We start from the raw sequence: 26,788 nt of genomic DNA on the forward strand, positions 1-26,788 counted from the left end.
AACAGAGCGAGACCTGAGCAGCAGGGAGGCTTTACCTTCTGGGCAATCATGTTGCAGATTTCAGGCAGGAAGTCCTCGCTGAGGAGCTTGTAGAGTTGCCGCTCTCTGAGAGAGGTCCTCTCTCGGAAGCTCTCAGTGACCTGTCTCCATTCTTCTTCTGTTTGACACAGGAGCCACCAAGTACCTTGGCCTGGCCCTCTGGATCCTACAGAAAAATGACAGAGTCACTAAAATAGTGCCTGCACTAGACTTTTTTGTTCCTATTACCCTGGGTCATGACTCAAACAAAGGATAGTATCTCAATATATGTTGCCCATGAAACTGTTGAACTCCAGAGACCAAGTAATTGTCCTGCCTCAGCCCTGAAAGCAATTGGGATGGCAAGCAATGTCTACACGATAATACGCCCCTTAAAAAAAAAAAAAAAAGAAAGAAAAGGTCTCATTATATAGACTAGACTGGTTTTAAACTCACTTACCTCTCCCTCCCAAGTGCTGTGATGATTTTGATTTTTCTATTACTATCATAGTTTCTAAAACTAGACAAGTGCCTAGCAAAAACTCAAGCTATTGTGATTTAAAGAAAATTTTAATATTCTAGAAATGGTTAAAAATATATTATTTTCTAGAAAAATGGTTTTGAAACTGAGACTGCTGAAATGTATGCCTTATCTCTTTTACAATACTACAAATTGGTTATTTCCTTCCATATTCAAAGCATTTGGATTAAAGAATTAAGACCTAATCAAGAGATCAGATGTGGCATATTCCTTTAATCTCAGCACTTGGAAATTAGAGGCAGGTTTCAGCCTGGTCTATAGACTCAGTTCCAAGAAAGCCAGGGCTATACACAGAGACACTTTGTCTGAAAAAAACTAAAAATGATAATAATAAAAAATAAAGTTATAAATAAAATCTAATGTGTGTATGTGTACCCAAATGTCTGAGTCTTTAATATGCTGTTGCAAGGGACAGAACAGAACTAGTTCTCATGCTAAGTGTCTGAGAGAAGTGGGGTGTGTGTGATATGAAATAGGGAACAAAAAGTTTAAGACAGTGGAATCATCCTAATACATTGTATGACTGACTGTAGGAATCAGGTTGAGGAACAGCAATAAAAATCATTGTTACCATTTCTTGTCTGTAGGTCAGATGTCAAGGAGTTTTCTTCCTGCTTTTCACTGAAACACGGGAAAAAGAGGAAACATTTAAAACAAGACAATTACAAGCCATATTGGTTTGGTCTTTCTTGCAGGAATGGACCCAGTAAACATAATGGTGGCTGGGGCTGGAGTCAAAAGTTAGAATTCAAAGTTAGGATGAATAATTCTAAAGAGAAATAATATTAGAATGAAGGGTGGGCTTGCTGCAGAAAACGGGAGCACTGAGAGCTAAGTGAGCTAAGTCTCAAGGTTATGGCAGCACCACAATGAAGAGAAAAATGGTAGTCACAACCTGGTGCCCTCATTCTGTGACTCCAAGCTATGCTAGAAAGGAGAAGCTTAAGTTACCCTTATCTAAGGAAGATGCTAAGAACATGGGCTATGAAACTGAACTGCCTCTGCTCCAGACGGACACTTGCCAGTAGAGGGTAGTATAAGCCCATGCATACCAATACAATAGTTCTACATTCCCAACATTAAGGTGGTAAAAAGGATTTCTGACTGTGTAAACAAATGCTCAATATATAGGTCTCAAGTAACTTCAGGATGTCTTCCAAAATGCCACTAAGAAGAAATAGGCAGTTGTAATCTGCTTAAGGTTAACAGATCTTATGTAATAGCCATGTGATTTTAAGAATCCTTCCCATTACCACCTTCTTTTGATTATACCCTTGCTTGCTATGGAGTCCAGGCTAGCGTAGAACTTAGGATCCTCCTGCCTCTGCACAGGACTTTTTCCTTTTAGGTAAGAGAGGGAAAAGAAAAAGAAATAACTGAAATTGCTACTGAAAGGATAGCTAAATTAAGTAGAACTTCTAAACTTGTGAGAACAGGCTTTCATTCTGTTACTAGAAATGTTTAAGGCTCTAGTTTGAAGAAAAAGCAAAGCCAGTTTGCTGCCTAGTTTTTATGTCAACTTGACACAAGCTAATATCTAAAAGAACGGAACCTCAATTGAGGAAATGCTTTCATTAAGGTCTAGCTGTAGGACATTTTCTAGCCCACTGTGAGTGGTGCCATCCCTGAGCTGGTGGTCTTAGCTTCTATAAGAAAGCAGGCTACGTGTCTCAGAGATCTCAGGGGTTCAGGTTAGTTGAGACTGCCAGTCTTCCTATGGGGTCACACTCTCCTCCTCAGCTTCTTCCAGCCATTCCTTAATTCAACCACAGGGGTCCCTGGCTTCAGTCCATTGGTTAGGTGTAAGTATGTGCATCTGTCTCAGCTAGCTGCTTTTTGGGCCACGCTAGGCTCCTGTCTGTAAATGCACCATAGATAGAATCAGTAATAATGCCAGGCCTTGGAGCTGGCACAAATAAATAATAAGATGAGGTGAAACTAAGGTTCCTTACAGTATGAGTCTATGAAAATGGACCAATGAGATTTCGTACCTGGATATAATCTCCTCCTGTAGTTTTTTTCGTTTTGGAGGCCTTCCTCTTCTTTTGCCTGTTTTTCCAGGAACATTTGAGACATTTTTTTGCCTTTCACTTTCCCTAAGAAACAGTATCATTAAATAGAAATGTTCTGGCATAGTACTAACAACTAATATGATTTCTGTATTAGTAATTACAGTGTTTTCTGCTACAGGGATACAAAACTGGATTATGCAAAATAGAAGAAACAGGAAATAGAGCAATTTCTTTTCCATAAGGATTATCAAAATGTGGAACCAAAATCAAAATGTGGAATCAAAGTAAACTGACATTTACTGTATTAAAAACAACCTAACACCTTCCTAAGTACTGTTATAATATCAAGTACTGTTCACAATAGTAAATAAGTCTCAATAAACCAGAGCATCACTCTAGATGCCTCAGGAATGAAGCCGCTGCTTTTTTTTTTTCTTTCTTTCTTTCTTCTCTTTTTTTGGAGCTGGGGACCGAACCCAGGGCCTTAAGCGCTCTACCACTGAGCTAAATCCCCAACCCTACCGCTGCTTATTTAAGAAGCACTTAATCCAAGGCCACACTTTGCATTCTGTGAGATTCTGCCATAGGGTTGTGGAGCCTGAAAGCAGATTAATAATCCTAATAGGAAAAGGCTACTCAACGACTGCTGCTTTACACAGCCTGTGACCGTGCAGGTGCTTGTCTGCAGCTTCTCCATGCTCCAATCACACTATTTTTCACCAGTCTTGTGGCAGAGGCTATAAAGTAATTCCTTTGTATTTCAGTATGAAACTCTTTACAATTCTGTTGCAGGCAACTAATTATTGCATTGGAAAAAAAGCAAAGTTTTGTATTGTTCTGATACATTAACTTTCATAGCATTTTTAACAGAGCAGTTTTCACAACCCTGACATCAGAGACAGTACCTGCTCAAAGAGAGTTCTCCATTGGATCTTCCTTGTACTGGGTCTTCTTTGTACATTCGTGTCCCATAAAAGTACCAATAGAGGGCACCTGAATTGTCTTCACCCAGAGGTTCAACTCGGAGACTGTCTGCATCCAGACCCTATGCAGAAGAGGAAAGCAGATTTGGAAAAAAATGAGTAAAAACAAGAACGAGGAGCAAACTAAATAGTCAACCCAAAATTTATACTCAGATACACCTCATATTTTAAAATGCCAGTGTGCTTTATGCAATTTTCTATCGTGCAGATGAAATACAGGCAGAACAAAATGGCAAGGCATTACCTTCTATGATGAACAAGGTGAAGAAACTTTAGATGTTCCCTATACCCAACCATGGCTTCCACAGTTGGTTCACACAAAAAGAGGAATCAGACTATGGTTTAGAATTGCTATCTATGTGAACTCACGTCAAAGGAAGGACAGTCACACCAAGTACAATCAGAACTCTCAATACAGTTCTCTCACTCTAAGCTAAAAGAGCCTTATACTCTCAACAATCCTGCCTCAGCCTCCCAAGTGCTGGCATTAGAGGCCCAACAGGTGTGAGCCCCTATCATGCAAATTGCCAACCAGATCAACCAGATGTTCTGAAAGCTTTGCTTCATGAAGTTTTGTACTATACCTTTGCCATAACCCACAGCAACTTAATTAACAAGAAATGTTAATTTTTAATTCATGTGTACGTATACATTCAGGTAACCATGGAGGAAAAAGAGGGCATTGGATCCCATGAAGCTGTAATTACAAGCAATTGTAAGCTACCCAATGTGGGTGCAAGGGAACTGAAATTGGGTCTTCTGGAAGACCAGGACTCCGAACCACTGAGCCATCTTTTCACCCAACATAGCACCTTATTTATTCCAGCTGAGATCCAGCAAAACAATTCCCAAAATACTCCAGGGCCAGATCTGCACTAGCCTTCCCACTGTTACCACAAATGCTCAGCAGAGACTACATTAACTTATATGACTTTTATGTGTCTGTGCACAAAGCTCAAATAAGCTGTTCCATTTAATCATCTGACTCAGTGGGATTAGAAATTACTTCTCACCCTGAATAGTTTGACTGTTAATTACAGAAAAAAATTCATTGCTGTTTTGTATGAAGACCTACAAGTAGGTTCTCTTATCTGAGCCAGGGCAAAATGTAAAGCCATATCCCAGTACAGCTGGCATTCCTGTGGTCATGTGGGTATGGCTGTATATATAGGTGTATATATTGATTATGAGCATGAATACTACAAAGAAGAAGCTAAGCTCTTGCTTCTTGATACTTTCAATTTTCACATTCAAAATGCTGGCTTTTTACTCTCTAGAAAAGGCGCTTGCTAGACAGGTACCTTGAGAAGATCAAAGACATCATCCGCATCAAGCCGGTAATCACAGAGGCGATGCAGGATCTCCACTCGAGTACGCAGAGGAAGGTCTTGGAAACTGGCTTCTCTCAGAGGATTGGGCTTTCCTTCTTCAAGCTCCCAGCGGTAGTTGATGATATCTTCCAGGTAGCTGTGGAATGTCTGAGGCCTAAATCAAATGGCCCCAAATACATATATACATCAATATAAAACAGAAGACAGAGAGAGGAAACTGATAGGTTGACAGTTTATAAAGGAACTTGAAACCCGGGCTGGAGAGAGGGCTCAGTAGTTAAGAGCGCTGATTGCTCTTCTAGGGGTATTGAGTTCAAATCCCAGCAACTACATGGTGGCTCAGAATCATCTGTAATGAGATATGAAGTCCTCTTTTTGTGTGTCTGAAGACAGCTACAGTGTTATAATAAATAAATCTTAAAAAAATTGAAACTCTTTCATTTAAGAAGTATGTATTATCATTTTATAAAAATCCCAAAGATAAGCTTTCTCATATAATTAGTTATGTTACGCTCGCTAAACTACAGGTGGGAAATCACGGTCAATGGTATAAAATGCAAAATCCAGGCAATAGTCTCATTGCTTGTCCATACTATTAAGACAGCTCACAGAGTGCCTATAAATATGAGCTTTAGGATTGGGGTATGACTTAAAACAGTATGCATACATACAAAACACCCTCATGGAAAAAAGTCTGCCCAAATGCATTTATTTATATTTCAGGTTAAGATGCAAAAGTACAGACAAACATCTTAATACCAGGTTACTCTAATGTGTAACCATAGTATATAATTTTTCAGAATCCTTTATTAATGTATCTATTTTATATGCATGGGCACTTTGTCTGCATTTGTATCTGCACACCAAACAAAAGATGTCAGCAGTTGTGAGCTGCCATGTGGGTGCTGGGATGACCTTAGGACCTTCAGGAGAACTGATAACACAGAACACAAAAATGTGCACACCAAAATTCAAAACAACACCATTCCTACCAACAAGAAAACAGAAACTGTATGTGATTGTCCATGAACCCAGAGAACTACAATGTATAGCCACACAAGGCATTATTTAGCCATAAAAAGAAATGAAGCAAGCCAGGCTTGGTAGCTTGTGCTTCCACTCCCAGAACTCAGGTGGCTGAGAGAGGAGGATTATCACCTAGATCGGCACTTTTCCACCATCCTAACACTGCTACCATTTAATACAGTTCCCTATGGGATGATGACCACAATCGTAACTTTTTCTTTAGCTATTTTATAACTGTAATTTTGCTACTGTTATAAAGTGTAATATCTGATATGAGATGCTGTTAAAAGACAAAAGGGGTCACAACCAGCAAGTTGAAAACTGAGGGCCTATGCTAGGCCTATGTAGATTAGGGCTATCCTATGCTAGCAGGATATGTCAATTACAGGTTAGTCTGAGCTACAGAGAAAGACACTATTTTTTACTTGTTTTTTGGGGGTGGGGTGGGTGGGTGGAAGATTCATGATAAAACATAGGAAATTATTTAAAACATTATATTTAAGTGACAGAAGCCTAATTCTAAAGAATATCCCATGATTCTGCTATTAGGAAGTCCCAGAGGCCAAAAATATAACTCATATTGCTCTTCCAGAGATCTTGAGTTCAATTCCCAGCACCCATATTAGGCGGCTAATAGCTTTAACTCCAGATCTATGGGAATCTAATATCTCTGGCCTCTTCAAGCACCTGCACATATGTACACATACAAATATATATAATACCATGAAAATCTAGTAGAAGAGTGATGCTGAGAAATGAGGAGGAGGGAAAACCAAGCAACTAATAAGAGAATAAGGTATGTTTGGGTGTGGAAAAACACTGAGAATATGATGGCTTCCTCATTTTGTATTATACCACAAATCAATGAACCCTAGCACAAAACAAATAGAAAAATAACCAAATCGAAGTAAACGGAGCACACTGGGGAAATGGTTAGGTGGCTAGTGTTTGCTGTGCAAGCATAAGGACCTAGTTGTGGGTCCCTAGCAGTTACATAAAAGCTGGGTGGGATGTTGAAAGCTTAGCAATGGAAGAAAAGTGAGTGTGGAGGCAGGTAGGATCCTGGGGCTGCTATTTTGGCAGACTGAGTCAGCAAGTTCAAGTTCAGAGAGACTCTGTCTCTGTAAGTAAAGTTCTTGCTATGCTAGGCAATAGGGCACGTCTTTAATCCCAGCACTTGGTGGGATCTCTGAGTTCGAGGCCAACTTGATCTAGAGAGCAAATTCCAGAATAGCCAGGGCTGTCTTAAACCCTCCCCCACAAAAGTACATAAACGAGGACCAGAGTATATATTCCCAGCACTCCCACCTATGGCAGGCAGCCTGTATATGCAGCACGTGGGAGGCAGAAAAGGGACTGATTGAGCAAGCTGGCTAAAAGATCCCATAACCGAGCTCTAAGTTCAGGTAAGAGACCCTGTCTCAATATATAAAGTTAAGAGGTATGGAGAAAGGCTCTTGAACTCATCCTTTACATATGTGTGCGTAGTCTTTACACACACACACATGCACACACACACACATACACACAGATGTATAAACAATAAACACATATTGGGGAAGACACCCCAATTTCAGCCTCTGGCCTATATGCAAACGAATGCATCTGTACATACACTCATATTTATTTTATACTCAGAGTAAACATTTTAATTTAAAGGCAGCCATTGGAAGCTGGAAAGATAGCTCAGTGGTTAAGAGCACTATTTATATACAGGACCTAATTGTGGTTCCTACTGTCCATATCCAATGGCTCATAACCACCTCTAAGTCCAATTTTAGAAGATTCCATGCCTTCTGGCCTCTAGGATGATCCACATGTAACACACACACACACACACACACACACACACACACACACACACACACACACACACACACACACACCCCTACCTTTTAAAAAAGCAGATTACCTATAAAATATAGTATAAATATAGAAATAATGATTAAAGGACAGAACATACAAAAAACAAAGAGCCTATGAAAAATGAGTGGGGTTGGAGTTATAGCTCACTGTCAAAGCACTTGCCTAACATGTGAGAGACCTTAGGTTTGAATCACAACTCTGAACAACAAAGACTATAGCATTAGAGAATGACATATTAAATTTAAAGTTTTATGTAGATGGGGCCAACAAGACACTTCACCGGGGAAAGTTGCTAGCTGCCAAACCTGAAGACATGAGTTTGGAGCCCCATGACCCACATGATAGAAGGAAATAACAAACTCTTTCAAGTTTTCTTTGACTTTCATTCACGAGTGTTCACAAACATACACACAAATAAAAATTTTTAAATGTAAAATTGTGAATAAATACAGAGGACTAAAATAATAAAAACAATCTTTTCCCCTTTTTAGGGGATAGAATCTTAATTTACTTAAGTTTGGGCTAGCCTCAAACTCACTATATGTAACTAAGGATGGTCCTGGATCTCTGGTGCTGCCCCCTTCTTCACCTCCCACGTGTTGGAAGTGCAGACCTATACCGCCATGGACAATCTGTATGTTGCTGCAGATGAGGCTTTGTATATGCTGGGCAAGCACTCTACCAACTCGACCTCATCCCCATGTCTCAAAATCAACCTTTGAAAAGTAAAAACAAGAGCTGGAGAGATAGCTCAAGGATTAAGAGCCCTGGCTGCTCTTGTAGGAACCAAGTCTCCATGCACCGCACACATGTGGTGCATAGACTTACAAGGAGCCCAAACACCCATACACATTGAAAAAGAATGAAGCTGGTGAGGTTACTCAACTTGAGGAGATGTCTGACCCCTGCATAATAAAATATACACTTCAACAATGAGTAAGGACAAGTACTTCATCTCATAATATAACACTGACCTAAAGTACATTTTATGTAATCCTGGCTATCCTGGAACTCACAAAGATCTGCCAAGCTCTGACTCTTGAATAATGGAACTGTATGCTACTATATACAGCCCAAAAATGTGTTTTAATATTAACTGTAAAAGGCTAAATTCACAGGCCCCCTTGTTGTGTAGTGTTCATGAATGTTGTAATGGTGTGTGTGTGTGTGTGTGTGTACATGTGCTATGAGGGTGCTTTTTCCAATAGTTCTCCACATTCTACACCAAAGTTATCCCTTGAACACGGCCTACCAATTCAGCTAGTCTAGCTGGCCAACTTGTGCTGCCTCCCAAGAACTGGGACTAGAGGCAGGTCTGCCCTGCACAGGTCTAGAGGCTTGAACTCTAGTCCTCTTGATTGCATGGCAAATGCTTCATCCACTGAACAATCTTGTCAAGTTGTTGTTGTTTTTAAAAGAACCTATGACAAGGTGTCTATCTTTGTGACACTGAGGTCTCTTACACTGTTGGGGGGGAGGGAGCCTGGGGAGAGATGACAACTAAATGGACACCTTTCATTTTTTCAAAAACAATGGAAAACAAGATATACATTGGAATAAATCATACTCAGTAGAGTTAAACCCAGTAAATGCTGCAATGATATACAGCACCTGGATTATCCCCAGTACACTAAGAGAAATGGAAATATAACTGCTTTGGAAAAGTCTGGAAGCTTCTTCAACTTAAAAAGACTCTTAGCATATGATCCACAATTTGCCAAAAGAAATGAAAAATGCACAAATATTCCTATGCATATGTTCTCAGAAACTTTGTTTATAACCATCTTAAATTAAAGACAACACAATGTCAATCTATAAACAACAGTTAATCTTGTTTTATTTTTCTCCACTGGACACAATTCAATTCTTCAGCCCTCTAAAAGGAACCCCTCACTGACATAGTCTACATCATGTTAGACTAACAGAAGCTGTACAGTCATCTCCCACCATAAGCACACTCATGCACGTTGGGGTAAACTGTGTGAAGGTGTATCTCTGAATATTCAGTTTTTAATTCTGTACCAGCAGAGAGCTAAATGCTGCTATGCTTCTGGTATTGCCACTTCTATGGCCCATTACCACGTTTCTCTATTTAAACAGTTCTTCCTCACCTGCCTAGCCATCTAGGATGTATCAGAGATTATCTCCCTTCTGATTTGGCCATAATAAAGAGTTGGCAGACAATAGCTGGGCAGGAAGTGGAGGGGGGCAAGGGGAAAGACAGGGAGGGATGGACACACTAGGAAAGAAACCAGGGAGATTTACCAGCAGAGAAGGAGTGAATGCACTGACCAGAACAGAGAAGAGAGATGGTGGAACACAGTGCTAGGATTAGTCATGTTAAGCTAGGTAGCCAGCTGGGAGACAGCCCTATATGTAAGGCCAAACTTTTAAATATTAAAAAGGTTCTATGACACTATTTATATATATATTGCTGGCAGAATCCAGAACATGTATCTATTAAAAAACAAACAAAAAAAATAGATTTATTTATTATGTAAGTACACTGAAGCTGTCTTCAGACACACCAGAAGAGGGCACCAGATCTCATTATAGATGGTTGTGAGCCACCATGTGGGTGCTGGGAATTGAACTCAGGACCTCTGGAAGAGTAGTCAGTGCTTTTAACCACTGAGCCATCTCTCCAGCCCCCAGAACATGTATCTTAACATACAGTGGTAAAATGGAATCAGTGGTAGCAGGATTTTAAGTATCTGTATGGAAGTGACCAACTGTAAAAAAAAAAAAAAGCTTTCTTGGTGGCTGGAAAGATGGCTCAGCAGTAAAGGGCACTGGTTGCTCTTCCACAGGACCTGAGTTCAATTACCAGAAACCACGTGGTGACTCATAACTATCTATAATCCCATGAAAAGCCATTTTTTGTAGTTTTTTTTCCTATCTCTTTACTTACAGAGATCAAATCTAAGGTTCCAACATGCAAGGTGAGTGCTGGATCACCAAACTATATCTTCAAGTTTTAAAACTACACTTTTTAGTTAGCAATAAACAGATTTCTGAACATGCCCGACATACACACCCTGAAGCAAAGGCTGAACTTGAACTCCTGGACAATTACAGATATGATCTGAAAACTTTAACTAAAGCTTTATTCTCTTAGACACAAAGGATTTCTAAATTAAACAGATCTAATTAGACTGAAGAGTCTCACTACGTTCCACTGTGGTCCTCATAAAGTTCAGCTTAGATAAGCTGGTATAGAATACAACAAACATGGGGGAGGAGAGAGGACTGGGCGACTTGGATGTATGCATATTTGATTTGTTGTAATCTCCTCAGTTACAGATATCAATTTCCAAGCATATGCATGGTTTGTGTCTATAATCCAGGACTCAGGAGGCTGAGGCAGAAGGATTGTAGTGAGTCAGAGGCCACCCAGGTGTACTCTATCGGGGGTGGGAGATAGGGGAGATAAAGTACGAGATGGTAACTGAAATTCTTTGCATGGCTGCTACACTCTAAGTCGCAGGTAAGCTTGGGATGAAAAGCTGTCTAATGTAGAGACAGTCCAGTCGGGTGTGAAGTAATGCAGGACAGTGTATACTTCAGAGGAAATCATGTATTTTCACATCATGTTATATATACTGTAAGTACCTTCAAGTAAACATGTATACTCATCAACTGTTGAAGACAGTAATGCTAATTAATTAGAACCATTGCTAGAGTTTGAAACACATCACTGTATCAGAACATAGTTGTTAAAAGAGTCCTTGATTTAATTCTCAGTACCAAAAACTCTGGGCATGGTTATGTACACAAGTAACCCCAGCACTGAAATCCAAATCATCCTCCTCGGCCATCTGGAGTTCAGCCTGGGCTTTATGTGACTCTGCAAAAGGAACCAAAACAATGACCCGATTCGGCCTGACAAAATGCCTAGATTATGCTTTGTTTTTGAAGCAGTCTGAGAGACAAGAAAGGTTTTTATGTTCTTGAAAATAGCATTTTAAGCATGTTATTCTAGATATATTTTATATTTAATGACTTGTTGTGTTAGATAGTAGTTTATGGTAGTAAAGAAAAGACTGAAGTGTCCAGACAAGACAACTTTATTCTTGATCAAGAGGATGTGCTGCAGAGGAGGAAACACACCTAGACAAGGAAGTGAGTGCAGTTGGGTTTTAATCCAAGTGAGATGGTGACTTTTCTACTGAAGGTTTCCAGAGTCTCATTCTGGAGCTCAGGCTGACCTTAAGCTCTCAGGGAACCTCTTACCTTGGTCTACACAGTGCTGGGATAAATGTGAGCCATGATGTCCACCTATATTCTTATTCCTCTGCAAATTTTGTGATAACTGTCTACTTGCAATGATAAAAATAATAATGTAATTAATGTAATGTAATGCAGACATCCAGCCCTCATACTAGCATAAAGCTGTATGCTCCAGGAGAGCCAGTAGAATGTTCTGCTCAGTCCCCAGATAGGTTTAAAGGGCATCATGTTCAAAGCTAATGAAAATTATCTCCAAAGATGTTTCAAAGATTAAAAGCAAAAACAAAACAATACCCAGTTGCTTCTGTGGTGGCAATCTGCTGGATTGACAATTTTTTTTATAAAAACATTTTGTTTACATTTATTTATGTGTATTTATGTTTTGCCTGTATATATGTTCTCTATACCAAGTGTGCCTAGAGCCAGAGAAGGCCAAATGAGGGCATCAGAACCTCGAGAACTGGAAGTTTCAGATAGCTGTTGGCCACTGTGGATACTGGAATCAAACCTGTGCCTTCTGAGAAAATATCCAGTGTTCTTGGTCTGTAAGCTGCATCCCACTAACAAAACCTCTTAGGTAATTCTTTTAACTGAATGAACTGCCAGAAACAAAAGATCCATTAGATACCTAGTGAATTTAGTATAAAGGTATTCATTGTAACACCCTTATTATAGTTAAAAGTCAGACAAAATGTCAACCTAACAGACTCGACTATATGATAATCAAATCATATTTAGAGAAAAGGTAGTGACAAGTTAAAGTATTGCTATAATAAACATAACTGTAAGTATGAAAATATAAAACCATATACAAGTTAGCTTTAAAATGAATAAATGCCAGTGGGCATGGTAGATCATGACTTTAATCCCATCACTTGGGAAACAAAGGCAGATGAACTGATTGCAAGTTTGAGGTCAGTTTTGCCACCAAGTGAGACACTGGCGATGATGGTACTGGTGCTGGTGGTAGTGATGGTGTTCACTTTAATCTCTCTGGCAAAACACACAATTTAAAAATGCATTAAGTCTAAAGTTTAAGATAGTACTGGGCTGGAGAGGTGGCTCAGCGGTTAAGAGCACTGACTGCTCTTTCAGAGGTCCTGAGTTCAAATCCCAGCAACCACATGGTCGCTCACAACCATCTGTAGTAGGATCTGATGACCTTTTCTGATGTGTCTGAAGACAGTACAATGTACTCATATATAATAAATAAATCTTTAAAAAAAAAAAAAAAAAAGATAGTGCTACACATATACTTTACTCAAAATGGGTATCAGAGCACCGGGTGGGGGCACACACCTTTAATCCTGCATGAGGCAGAGACAGGCAGGTGGATCTCAACCTGCCTCAAAATAATAAAATAAAAACAAACACAGGGGAAGGGCAAACAAACAAACACAAAGCTTCCCTCTTAAACCCATGAAGTACTGTGGAGACAATAGCCAAGTGTTTTTAGGGCTAGCAGTATAACTCAAGGAGAGAACATGCTTAGCATAACCAGGCCACAAGAGCTGATCCCTATCACACTTCCTGAAAGAAACTTGCTAGCAATGCCTCAGACAGAGCAAACCAGATTTCCACACATGAGCTAGTGAGGACACTTAATGCATTCCATGAATTAACCCTCCACCTTACCAATGACCACAAAATTTCACCCAAAAGTCAGTACAGCATGTTTGTGGATATCACAAAAATAAACCTGCCATGCAGGCTGACATGAAAAGTCAGAAAACTATTTTCAGGATGACAATGCTAGGTGGTGTTGAATGACTGTAATTCCAGCACTAGTTGGTTGGTTGGTTGGTTGGTTGGTTGGTTGGTTGGTTTTTCAAGACAGTGTTTCTCACAAATCCACCTGCCCCTGCCTCCCAAGTGCTGGGATTAATGGCAAATGCCACCAATGCCTGGCCAATTCTAGCACTTGTCTTCCCTGAACTACAGAGGTGGAGGCAGGACTTTTGGGGCCAGCTTTGGTTACCTAACAAGTAAAAGGCCAGGTCAGTAACTCTCAGACCGACACTCTGAATAACAACACTGTCTCTTTTAGCAGATATGAAGGTTTCCTTACACATTAACACCAGGCCTAATTTACCAGTGTAGCACATTGGTTAACTAGGACAAAATGATGTGAAACATTTTTTTTAATAAAAAATATTGTATTTTCAAATTATGTATTTATATGGGTGTCTGTGTGGATTTGTTTACGTGTCTACAGAGGGGATCCGAGTTCTGGGAACTAGAGTTACAAGAAGGTGTGTGTCACCCAAAGTGCACGCTCCTGTAAGTATGTGCTCTAAAGCCCTGAGCCACCTCTCCAGTCTTTAACTACTTGAAAATATAAACTGAACACCTACATTGTTTCAAAAGGCCAAAAGATTAGGCAGGGCAGTCGGGTAATTGGCTTCTGGTTGAGTTTGTCCTATTTTGTTCCAACTTGGATCAAATCAAAGGAAAGCTGATGACCCATGTCTACAGACAGGTACCTGGGAGGCTGAAGCAGAAAGATCTCACAAGCTCAGGAGTTCTATGCCAGCCTTGGCAACACAGACTCAGACTCAAAGGAAAGTGAAGAAAAGAGCTTGTGTTCTTGTACTTGTCCACACAGATAACATCTGCCCTCACATCTCAACAGGACTGGAAAGCTGTCTACTTTTATGTTACAGCATGAAAGAACCAGACTCCAAGTTAATTCTGTCACTGTACTAGTTATGGGAACAGAAGACATACAAGTCTCAGGAATGTAGTGGCACCCGATTTTAATTTGTTAGCCAATATTTTTATTATGTACTAGCAATGCTGATTTTTGTTTGTTACAGGAGAGTAGAGCTACCAAAGCAGCAGGTTAACGGGTTACTGTGCAAGAAGTAAGACCAGGATTACTCACGTGATGTCTCTTCGCTGGTAACAGCCTTGAAGCAGGCAGGCAATCAGATCACTGATAAAATCCACGTCATCTCTGTGAAGAGCTGCCTCTAACTCCTGAGAGAGGAAAGAGAAAGAGATCAGAGATCTGTTTAAATGCACTGTCCCTCCTCAGCATCTTCAGACTGCAAACAACAGAATAATTACTGAAAATAAAGGACTGTCATAAACAGTGCTGCCCTTCTTCTTGTGTATACTCTCAGAGGGACAACAAGTGTTTAGCATTCTAGTTTATTTCCTTCATTGCTTACTAATTCCCACTCTCTTCTATCTACTTTCTTCACACTGAAATTACTTAATATTTGCTTTAATGAACTGATGCTAATTGTATAATCAAATATGCCACACCACAGTGTGTGCCCTCACACATACATATGCAATGTGACCAGGCAGAAGGTCGTTGAGATGTCTTTTCCAGTTGTTTCTCCACCTTAATTTATGATACAAGGTCTCCCACTGAAACTGGAGATTGCCAGACTGAACCTGGATCCCTGTCTCCCCAGCATGAGGGTTGTACAAGTATCTCCCCAGATGACTACATATGTCCTGGAGATTCAAACTCAAGTCTTCACACTTGCATAGCAAAGCACTTTACAGAATAAGTCACTTCCTTAGCCCCTCGCTTCATATTTTAATGACAATGAGGACTACAGAAGCAGCATACGACTGATTATAAATTAGTCTCCATTTACCACAATGGCTTTAAGGAATACTATGTTCTGAATGAAACAGCACTGGGTGAATGCAGTATGGCTCTATTTACATGACTGATGAAAGCATATTGCTAGAATAAGATTATTCTTACATCATCTGGGAAAATGTGAGGTAATGACTGTTAATAGCTTTATCCTAAGTGAAGAACATTTGCTTGCCCTGAAAGTTCAGGTGGAAGCTTCAGAAGACAGCTGATCTCCAAACAGAATTTAGAAATTAAGAGATGGGCCAATGGACAAAACATAGAAGTGAGAGATACCAGTAATCTTTTTTCTCTTTTCAACCCTTTAATACAAAAATATTCTCTGAAGTGATGTATTAAACTTTTGGGTACCTTATCTCAAAAGCATGACATGTGACTTTGGATCTCAACAACAATTACATGGGGGTGTGTGTGTGTGTGTGTGTGTGTGTGTGTGTGTGTGTGTTACATAATGTGAACAGTCTGTTTCTAGTATAGAGAAATAATGAATTTTTATGCAATCTAATGAATTGTTTATTTATTATTTTAAAGTCCTAAATTGGAAAGTCTTTATTTTTCAAAATGCAATAGGCTATTTGAGACTCTAAAACAAACAAAAACCAAAACAAACCACCACCACCACCACCACCACCACCACCACCACCACCACCACCACCACCAACAACAACAACAACAACAACAGGCTCATGGTTCAAACATGTTCCCAGGCCAAGATTCCAAATAAATGGCCAGTTGTTCTGACCAGTAAAAGGTTCCAGGCTATTCACTTGAGAGGAAATCAGAACCCAGGGAAGCTTAAGCTGTAAGGTAAATTACAGGTCATACACTTCAACTCTCTCAGCAAATAGCTAGGCTTGCAATCTCAATGCTTGAGCAGAATAGAACATTCAAGGCCAGTCTGGGCTCCAATAGCATTATGATTTCCAAAACGAGTCTCAAAGAATGACTTTTCCAAGTCAGTAAAACAGTGACAGAGGAAGGGGGGACCTAGTTACCCAGCACAGTATTCTTAAGCAAACAAAGCTACCTTACCTCTCCCTCTCTCTTATTAACATTCTGCTTTAGAAAGACTCAATGGGGTCAGCAAGATGACTCAAAGGGTAAAGGCACTTGCTGCCCAAGCCGGAATTCCATCTTCAGGAGCCATGTGAAGGTGTTCTCTCCTCTTCACATGCACGCCACACACAATCATTAATAAAAATGGAGGTCCTCCTGCTTAGCATCCTGACACCAGAACCAAGTACTAGTGTGTTGCCAGCAAAGCCATAGATAGGGAGCCATCAGCCCACACCAACCAGAGGCAGGACCAAAACATCTTCAAGGAGGAGACAAACCTCTGAAGGGCAATAAAAGACCAGGCTCCAGACAGACAACTCAGTGGGTATTCGTCTCCCAGCAAATCTCATTTCACCACAAGAGCCACATAGCAACAAGGGACACTTCTAGAGACTGTGTGTGTGTCCCACTAAAAGCACCCCTGCCTCTGACGCAGGTGAATGTTGAGTGTCTGGCACCCTGGTTGATCTTGCTAAGCACAAATAAGGCTATGACCAGTTAGCCTCAGTAGTTCTAAAAGAACACTGCCCTCAAAAAGCATTTGCTGTGGAGCCAGCATTCCCCCAGTCCTTCCCCGACGTGTGAGTTCGGGACATGGCTGTCTACTGTGCACTAGACAACTTGTACTACCCAACCAATGCTGTTTCCTTTTCCCTGAAGTGTACTGCGTAAACAATAAACTTCATGTAAGTCATGTTCAAGACACTTGTCTTTACAATTTTACAAATGTTCCCAGATGACTTCCACTTTGTGGTCCTACCACCAAAATGCCACAGCTCCATTAACATACTGTAACACACACGTCTATGGGATTTACTATGTCCCCTTGTCCTCCACACTGACCAAAACATAACTGAGTGAAGCTCTTTTGTGCTGGAGATGGAACCCAAGACCTTCATTATAGACAAAAGCTCACCACTGAGCTATATATACCCACAGCTCTACTTGTGAACTTCTACAGTGCCCTTTTCCAGAGAATGCTAGGTCGAGAGTTATTAAAGCTAGACTCAGTGATCCACACCTTCAATGCCAGCACCTAGGAGGCAGAGCTAGGCAAGCCAGTGCTATACACTGAAAACCTGTTTCCTCCAACCCCTCCTTTATCCTCTCCTGTAGGTAACAGAGTCCCAGCAGTCTGTACCAATAAATGAACCAAAGACACTACAGTGAAACATGCCTTTCTCTCACTCTGTGGTAGAATGGACAGTAAGAATGTTAGAGGAGAAAACAAAAGAACAGAGAAACCACTTTAATTTTGCAGAACAAAAGAGCCAGCTTGGTTAACCTTTTCCACGTTAGTTTAATGGTATAGAATCTCAGACATGAAAAAGTTCTGGAGATGTGTGTCACATCCACGTGAACGCACTTAGCACTACTAAAATGTGCACTCAAATGGTAGCAGCAAGTACTACTGAACTGCACTTAAAAACAGCTAATAGGGATATCATTTTAATAGTTCAATTTTAAAATTTGTTGCCAAAATTTAAAATATTAATAGAAAAATATTGCTAAATTGAGCTAAGTAATATGGAGCAGTATGTTCTGACATATGTAAATAATACAGGCCATCCTCCTTACAAAGACAGTTTGAACAAACATTTAAGAGATAAAACTATTGAGGGGTTGGGGATTTAGCTCAGTGGCAGAGCGCTTGCCTAGCAAGCACAAGGCCCTGGGTTCGGTCCTCAGCTCCGGGAAAAAAAAAAAAAAAAAAAAAAAAAAAAGAGATAAAACTATCTATCTTCTTCAAAATTCCCAAGTTTCTGAACAGAAATTGAAATTCTCTTTAACTCCCAGCCCACCATGTTCATGCTCTAATAAAGCTGCCTACAAAGAACTACTTGGAAATCCAGGTTATTCAAAGCCTTATTATTTAAGGTTTCAACCTAGAGCTTAAGTCTTAAGACTAAGGCAGCAAGGGAGCCTTCTAAACATCTCCACCCCAACCTTTTCCTTTCCCTTTCTCACTTTCTCTCCTACTCTTTTGTATCTCCCTTTCACTGTGTGCAATGAACTGTGAGTACCGAAATGTGACCTTTGCCAAGATGCTCAGGGGCAGAAGAGGAAGGGAAAGGAAACAGCAGAAAAGGCAGCAGAGCGGCAGAGAGAAGGGAACCTTGTTCCCATCCACTCTGCAGCTTCAGAGAGTAGGTGAAGAGAGTAACAGGATTTGCCCCTCTTGCAGCTGTCGTCACAGCTCATTAGTGAAAAGCCTGATCAATGCCCCCCCCCCACTTTCCCTGCCCTGGAGAACAATCTTTCCACCGTGCAGTGGCTGCTGGGGAAGAGTGCAAGCTGAGCAAGGACAGCCCACACTACTGGGCAATGGAAAGGAACACAAAGTGGGGCTTTTTAGCACACTTACGGAAAAGTATTCTTAACTGCTTATTTCTAAAGTCCTGTCTGCTTAACAAGAACGTGACTATATAGACAGTCTAAAGATAGGATATCCCTAAATCCCTCTCTTAAACAACACTGATATTTTCTCTTGCCTGCTGGGATGTTCCTGTTCCTTGTATAAATTTTCTTTAATCTTACTAAAAGAGGTGGTAGAAAAATCTTCTACTTCTAAATAAGGACAACGATCATAAATCTGCATAATTGTCTATCAATCACAATCATGCTTTGAATTCATTAAAGACAGAAAAGTAGTAACAAACAAAAACATCTTAAAGAATAGGCTGTTTGTTGCATTAACTTTTTTAGAGCTAAAATCCTTCTAATGTGCATAGGGATCAAAGACGATGTAGGATGTGGGTCAGATCTGCTCCTGTGTAAGAACAGATCCACTTCTGCACAAAGGGGATGCTCAGCAGGCCCCACGAAGGGCTCTCCCAGCTGCTGTCCAAGAGAGAATGCCTGGAGTGTAAGCTCAGAATGCTGGAAGAGAAAAGCACGCTGGTCTCCAGAAGGCACCCCTGACTTTGACAGCTGATGCTTTCTCACTTGGTATAAATTAATTTAATCCCAAAGGCATGTGCCATGCCAATTTAGACTGAAAAGTATAAATCAGATAGAGTGCCTATAATGCTCAGGGACCTGGAACCAGCTATAAACATTTTTAGTTGGCCCAGCAGCTTATCCTGTATACTTCCAAAGGCTGAGGGTTTGTTTTGCTGTAATCATTTTTTTTCCTCATGAAGCAGAATGGATCTAAAATAACCTTCCCTCAAGGTTGAATGCAACTCTAAAACACCAATTTCACTGGAAAACATTAATTATACCAACAAACAAAGTAAACCTAGAGTGCAACTTTCTATAAATATGTGCTATTTCAGAGTTTCGAGGGGAGGGTATGGGAGGAGGTGAGCAGGGAGGAGCAGGCGATTCCTGCAGCTCCGTGGAACGTCCAGACTACTTAAAGGCCAGAAAGTGTTTCATCTGTCATGTTCTAGGAGGCTAGGACACTGGGCAAGCATGGCCATGCAGAGAAGAACTCTGGAAAAACAGGTTCCTGACTAGCCATACCCAACTTCTGCTACCAGGCACTAGGATGGGATGTCGAGATTTCATGACTACAGTCAGTTTTCCAATTAGGGCATGTGGGGCAGCTGGTCCTATCACCCAGGGGCAGGATACAGGAAACTACAGGGTAAAAATGGCACAGTTTCCTGAACAGTCTTACTTTGCCTTTGTTTTGACTGTTGGTCCTAGCAGCAGGGGAAGGTATTCTTAATTAGATTATTTGCATAAAATTAGCTAAAGAAGGAGACTATCAGAGAACTACTTCTGGAAGCTACTTCAAATGACAGTCCAGGCATCAGAAACTATTGGCCTTCTCTGTCCTCAACCAGGACTCACCACTCCCCTTTTTTTGGTGCGGGTGGGGAGATGGAGGGTGGGTAGGGGTGAGGGATGAGGGCAGGGGGCATTTAGATAAGAGTGGCTTGGAGATGGAATAGTGATAAAAACTATGGCTTGAGGCTGGAGAGATGGCTCAGAAGTTAACAGCATAAACTGCTCTTGCAGAAGAGCAGTAATACTGAGAAGCTTACAGACAGCTCCAAGGAATCCAATGCCTCCCCCTCTGGCTTCAGTGGGCACCTGTCCTCTTGTGTACACACCCCAGTGCAGATAAATACACATACACATTATTAAAAAGAAAATTATTCTTTTAAAAAGACTTTGGCTTTTGAAGGAAAGATTAATCAACCCTGAAATGTTAATGTAGACATTGGCAGGACCTGTTGTCAGGGAGAGAGACTTGAGTTCTGGGAAAAAGAGTTAGGATGATATGCTGAAAGGATGAAAATGGACATGAAAGAAATGGAGACACCTCAGAAGTAGAGTCTTCAGCTTTTTACAATTAAGCGTAGGTAGAAAAAAAATCAATTAAGTTTTAAACAAGTTGTAATTTGATCAACAATATATAAGGGCTAGAGGGGTGGTTCAGTGAGTGAGTGTATTTGCTACACACTCCTGACCCCTGCAGCCATGTAGAAATGCTGGGTGCCATTTGGCCATATAATTTGTAATCCCGGTGGGATTTTTCTTGGTGTGGTGCATACATTTAGACTGTTGGTGTTTGATGGCTGAGACACAGGAAGTCTGCCTTAGAGGAAGAGATGGAGAGTTATGTCTCTTCTGGCCTTCTGTATGCAAACCCATATGTACATAAACAGACTAATAAATAATGCTAAAAAGAGAAAGAGAGACAGAGAGAGCTCCTTCCTACCACTTATGTAGCAAGGGATCTATCCAGAATAGGAAACAGGCAATAAATATTTTCAATTCCAAGTGATGGATACCCCGAAACTCCGAGGGACAGTCAGGATGCTGATGTGGAGATGAAGAAAAGTTCATCAAAACCCTCATTAACAAGACACTCTGAGAAAACTATAGGCAATATCTAAGAACGAAATGTTAAGTTGTTTTTTAAATTAGTAATAGACTATATTTAAACATTGACCTCCTTGAGTTGGATTATCTTAAAATCTTGTTAGAGAGATAGAATATTAAAGTTAATTAACCCCTATAGTATGCGTTCTCTTTGAAAAAATTATCAGAATCCAAAGGGGATAAAGATAAACTTCATGCTATCAATAGTGCAAAATCGCAAGATAAAGAACCTGCTAGTGTTTACCCAACCTTGCCCTTGGGGAGAGACATTTTGTTGTGGGGGACAAATATTTCATCAGCTCTGGGAGAAACTATTCCCTCCTGGGTGGGTTAGCTGGTGGATCTTGATGTTAAGAACCTGGTGAGTGTTGTATGGCAGCTGTGGACATTAAGGCCATGAAAACCTATGTAACTTTAAATATATAAAATGTTATTCTGACATTTATGGCCTATGGGCATTGCAAAATGGCTGAGGGCTAGATTTAGTAATCTGAAAACATGCATAACAAGAAAAGAAACTAGTCCAGAATTTGAACGTGAAGACGATCACAGAGGGACAAAGGGTAAACAAAAAGGTGTAATTTGGTATAAAAGGTATAAATGGATAAAGAGAGGAGAAAGGACACAAAGAGATTCCACAACTGAAGTCCAGGCTCCAAAGTCACTTACCAACATTCACTGAAGGTGCTAACATTTTTCCCAGTATTTTTTTGGCTTCTCTTGGCTACATTCAATAAAGAAAAATGCTTTGGATCATACATTGAATATACAAACACTGTATCTGTGTAATTTTCTTCCTTTTTTAAGAAGATGTATTTATTATGTCTAAAGCATTCTGCCTACGTGTACACCTGCATACCAGAAAAGGACACCAGATCTCATTATAGATGGTTATGAGCAATCATGTGGTTTCTGGGAATTGAACTCAGGAATTCTGGGAGAGTAGACAATGTTCTTAACTTCTGAGCCAATTCTCCAGCCTGTGTAATTTTCATATCCAACACCACATAAAAGAAAAAAAAAAAACAAAAAAAAAAAAAAACAAAAAAAAAACCCTCACATAATCTTAATGACGCAGCCTGACAGGATGGGCAAGAGTACATGCCTGATGAGTGGGGTTCAAACCCAGACTCCACAGGAGAGAACCATTCTCCTGTGCAGAGCCACCACCTACACACAAAACAATAAACAAAGAAATACCAAAACTGTATGCCAAAATTGTCCTTAAAGAATGCTAACTATGTAGCAGCTCATCCTGATAGTCCTTCAAAATTGCTGGACAGGACTCAAGTGTGTACTCACTAATAAAGAATCTAAGTAATAAAACTTCATTAATTTATAAAATTAGATATATACATCTATCCATCCACCTATCAATCAATCATATGTGCCATGATATTTGCATATGTATGGAGTTGAGGGGACAATTTACAGTAATCCATTTTCTCCTGGCATCATGTTGGTCCCAGGGATCAAACTTGGGTTGTAAAGCTTAGGAGCAAAAGATCTTTGTGCATTTAGCCAGGATCTCACTACATAGCTTTGGCTAACCAACTACTCACTATGTAGATCAGATTGGCCTTGAACTCTGCCTGCCTCTGCCTTCTGCGAGCTGAGATTAAAGGAATGTAGCACCACATTCAATTCACCTACCTCTTACTAAAGGGAAATTAAATTACATTCAGAGCATATCCCAGCTATCAATATTAATAATCTGACTTCCCAGAACCAACATAGCAGCTAACAATCAACCCCGTGTTTGAGAGGATCTAATACCCTCTTCTGGTCTCCTGCAGCTCCAGGCACACATAAAAAAAGGACAAGAAATTCCTTACACAGTATTCAAAATTGTTCTTCAGGGTGATCAACAGTAGTAACCCATTTTTGCACTATTTATTTATCAATGTAGAGGTCAAAGGACAATATTTAGTAATTGGTTCTCTCTTTTCCACTATGTAAATGTCAGGGATGGAAGTCAGACTTTTTATTTTTGCCCAAAAATACCTTCTGTGAGTAGAAAAACCTGACCGCAGGACTAGTAATTTCTTGAGTCCTGCCTAGACTCTCTCTGTGACTGTGAGTGACTTGTGAGCAATTATAGTGCATCCCTCATACTTGCTATTGCCCCAGCACACCGAAGTTTCCAATAGCTGTCTTTCTGTGACAATGCTGGGCAAGTAGTGCTTCATGAAAGTTCTAAGTATAATGAGAAGCCTATGGCTCTAGGGCAACAATGAGACCCAGGGGCTGAAGCATTTGGAGTTGAACGGAATCCATTTGGAGCAGAGGCACCACTGAGGAAGCTTTCCTGGCAGAAAGCCTTTTGTCAGTCACAGTTTATTTACTACAGAGACCTCCTGAAAAATTATGCTAGATTTGCTATTTTGTGTGCTTAAGATATATGTTCGTGTGAGGGATGTGTGTGGAGCCAACAGGACAACTTGGAAAGGTCCATTTCTCTCCTTCCACTATATAGTTCCCAAGGATTGGACTTTTGAGTTATCAACCCTGGGTGTAACCACCTTTAATTAATTAGGAGACATCTTGCTGGCTCATAAGAAACTCCTGAATGCTACATAGTAACAATTGGGATTTGTTAAAATTGCTATATAGTAACAAATGGGACTTGTGAAGACTATCTACATAATTTATAAGTTATAAGCTATTCATTTAATACGTGTCTTTCCCTGAACCAGTTTATGAGCACCAGGTATGTGCAGGAGTCCTCAGAACTGGAAATGACATATGGTTGTAAGACACGTTGTATTAACAACGAGGTACAAATCAACTGCAAAAGCTTCTAACAGTGAGCTTACATCATTAAGAATGTTTTAATTATGGAAAATATGTATACAAAAAAGTATATCCTTAAAGCAATTTACAAACATCTCAGCATTACTGAGTGCCCAGCTGCTTAGAATGCTTGAATCCTTGAACTCAATGCAAAATTGGATGAGGTATAAACAAAGCACTCATACAACCAGGTGGGAGAAGCTCCTGAGCCAGTTAGCCTTGGGTACACAGTGCAAACAACAAATCCTATTTCTAGATAGAGAGAAGACTCAGCAGTTATAAGCACTTGATGCAGAGAATGGGGGTGGGGTGTGTGTCAATTCCAGGACTCACGTGGTGGTTTATACCTGCTTTTGGCTCCAGTTCGAGGAAATCTAGAGCCCTCTTCAGACCTCCTCAAATAAATGTGCAGTACACTTACATACATGCAGGCAAAACAGTTAGGGGTGGGGGTTTGTTATGAAACAGATTCCTGGTGGCCAGAACTGTGACTCTTCTATCTGTATGTTCTTGCCTCTTTCTTCTACAATGAAGCAGCACACATTGTCCTAACTTAGGTCTTAATACATTGAAAAAACCCACAAAGATCAAATCAATACTTTTTTCTTTGTGTTAAGTAAGAATATATTGTTTCTGTGGAATAATATTTTTAGGGTATTTATTTATTGGATGAGAGTCTTACCACCTGAAAGAATATTTCTACTTGTCTTGATATACCTCATACAGTAAACTGGAGTGTATTCTTACTAGTAAATAAACCCCCTTTGGTTTTGGTACAGGAAGAAGATATTTCTAGCTTGGCCTTAGCTTACTCTGATTAGTTCTACGTATTAAAAGCAGAGCCAAGTTTTGTGTAAAGAAGACAATATTAGTATTTCTGTAATGCCTCCTGTGGATGGGTTCATGTCCACTTTGGTGATGCTTTTTACCAGCTATAATCTAAAAGAACAGCTTATTTACTTTCTCATATTGCAGCTAAAGAATTAACTCTCTATATTAATGAGCAACAGCCACACTGTCTGTAATCAACCATGAAAGCAAACTGCAAAACAAAAACATGGAAAAGTGACAAATGTGGGACTGGCTTTAGCTCCATAGGAAACCATCTAAGCAGATGCAAGATCTATCTTATGTCCAGCATAGGCTACCTGGTAAGTGTAGGAGCAGAATAAATCTTTTGTTGCAATTTGTATGAACATCCTTGGTTTTGGTGATTGAATTGTTACTAAACAGTTGAATAATATTTGTTTTCTCTTGTCTCAGATTTCAAAATGTTTTCTTATGAATTTTTCTGCCAATGTCAACATTTATACATTTTCTCCTGTACTCATAATGTCTGTCAGCTTGTCTATCAAGAGACTATACAAACTCCTGAATGGCTAGGTGGAGTCCACTAACCTGAGGTAGAACAAAAAACAGGCAAGAGAGCAGGAGGAATAAGAGGCTGCCTAGAAATGGCTCTAGAGAGCTCTAAGTCCAAATAAATAAGGAGGATTACACTGCTCAAAAAAGTCAAGCTTTCCTTTTAGTCATTCTATTTGCAAAACCAACAGTCTCTTAAGGCTTCCCTTCTCTTGGGCAGATCGGGACATCAGCAAATTCCAAAGGGTGAGTTTGATTATGATTTTTCAGCAATTTATCACTATTTGTCCTCTGATCCTGGACAGACTATACAAAATTTTTGTTACCTACAGGATGCCTGCCCTTCTTCATTTAAAGCAGAAACAATTTTGTTCCCAACACTCAAGGGGATAGAGAACGATAAATCTCAATGAGTTTAAGGTCAACCTGGCCTACACAGCAAGATCCAGGACAGTCAGACAGAGTTGCATTGGAAGACCCTGTCACCAAGCAAAGTGAAACTGTTTTCATTCATCAAGTGTGCTTGGGTACGTGAGTGCCCATATGGAGGCTAGGACAACCTTCTGGGGTTGCTCTTCTTCCACTACCGGGATTGGATCAGTAACCCTGTTGATTATAGGGAATCAGGCTGTCAGGCTTGGCAGTCCTCTTTACCCACTGAGCCATCTCTCTGGCCCTTTGCCTTTCTGAATCTTCCAAGATTTACAAGAATCCAAACAGAATTTTTAACAGAAAAAGTACCCCAAGTAGTATTACCAATTGGTAGAATAAAGCATGTAAAACTTAGCTTAAAGCACACTAGATCTAACTTGATGCCCAACTTCTGTCTTTTTTCTTCCATGTCTTACAGATATGCAGATTTGTAAGCCCATTAGGTGAACCCAAAAGCCACCATGCCCGTCTTTTTACTTGGGTGGGGGAGCTCAAACAAATATGCTTGTCTGGAAAGCACTGGGTGGCCCAAGTCAAAAGAGAAAAAGAACATTTGCTGGGTAGCTCAGACTGGCTTCCCATTCACCTCCTGCTTTAGCTTCCTTAGCACCGGGTAACACTGTGGCCCCCATGTCCAGCTTCCAATCTGCACTTTAAAATGAAGCATTAGAATCTTTCAT

General features: G+C 40.2%; 1 protein-coding gene across 3 annotated transcripts in view; it reads right to left on the reverse strand.

Annotated features, from left to right (window-relative positions):
* LOC116903327 (cat eye syndrome critical region protein 2 homolog) overlaps positions 1-26,788 on the reverse strand; it is a 112,453-nt gene that overhangs the window by 32,310 nt on the left and 53,355 nt on the right. For all 3 annotated transcript variants that reach the window (XM_032905770.1, XM_032905769.1, XM_032905768.1), the window contains exons 2-7: positions 14,892-14,986; positions 4,856-5,039; positions 3,477-3,616; positions 2,551-2,655; positions 1,131-1,180; positions 36-205 (exon numbers count right to left, since the gene is read on the reverse strand). In XM_032905770.1, the coding sequence (XP_032761661.1) occupies positions 36-205; positions 1,131-1,180; positions 2,551-2,655; positions 3,477-3,616; positions 4,856-5,039; positions 14,892-14,986 (744 nt within the window). The remainder of the gene's footprint in view (positions 1-35; positions 206-1,130; positions 1,181-2,550; positions 2,656-3,476; positions 3,617-4,855; positions 5,040-14,891; positions 14,987-26,788) is intronic.

Source organism: Rattus rattus, chromosome 6 (assembly GCF_011064425.1).
Source record: "Rattus rattus isolate New Zealand chromosome 6, Rrattus_CSIRO_v1, whole genome shotgun sequence".
Taxonomy (NCBI): domain Eukaryota; kingdom Metazoa; phylum Chordata; class Mammalia; order Rodentia; family Muridae; genus Rattus; species Rattus rattus.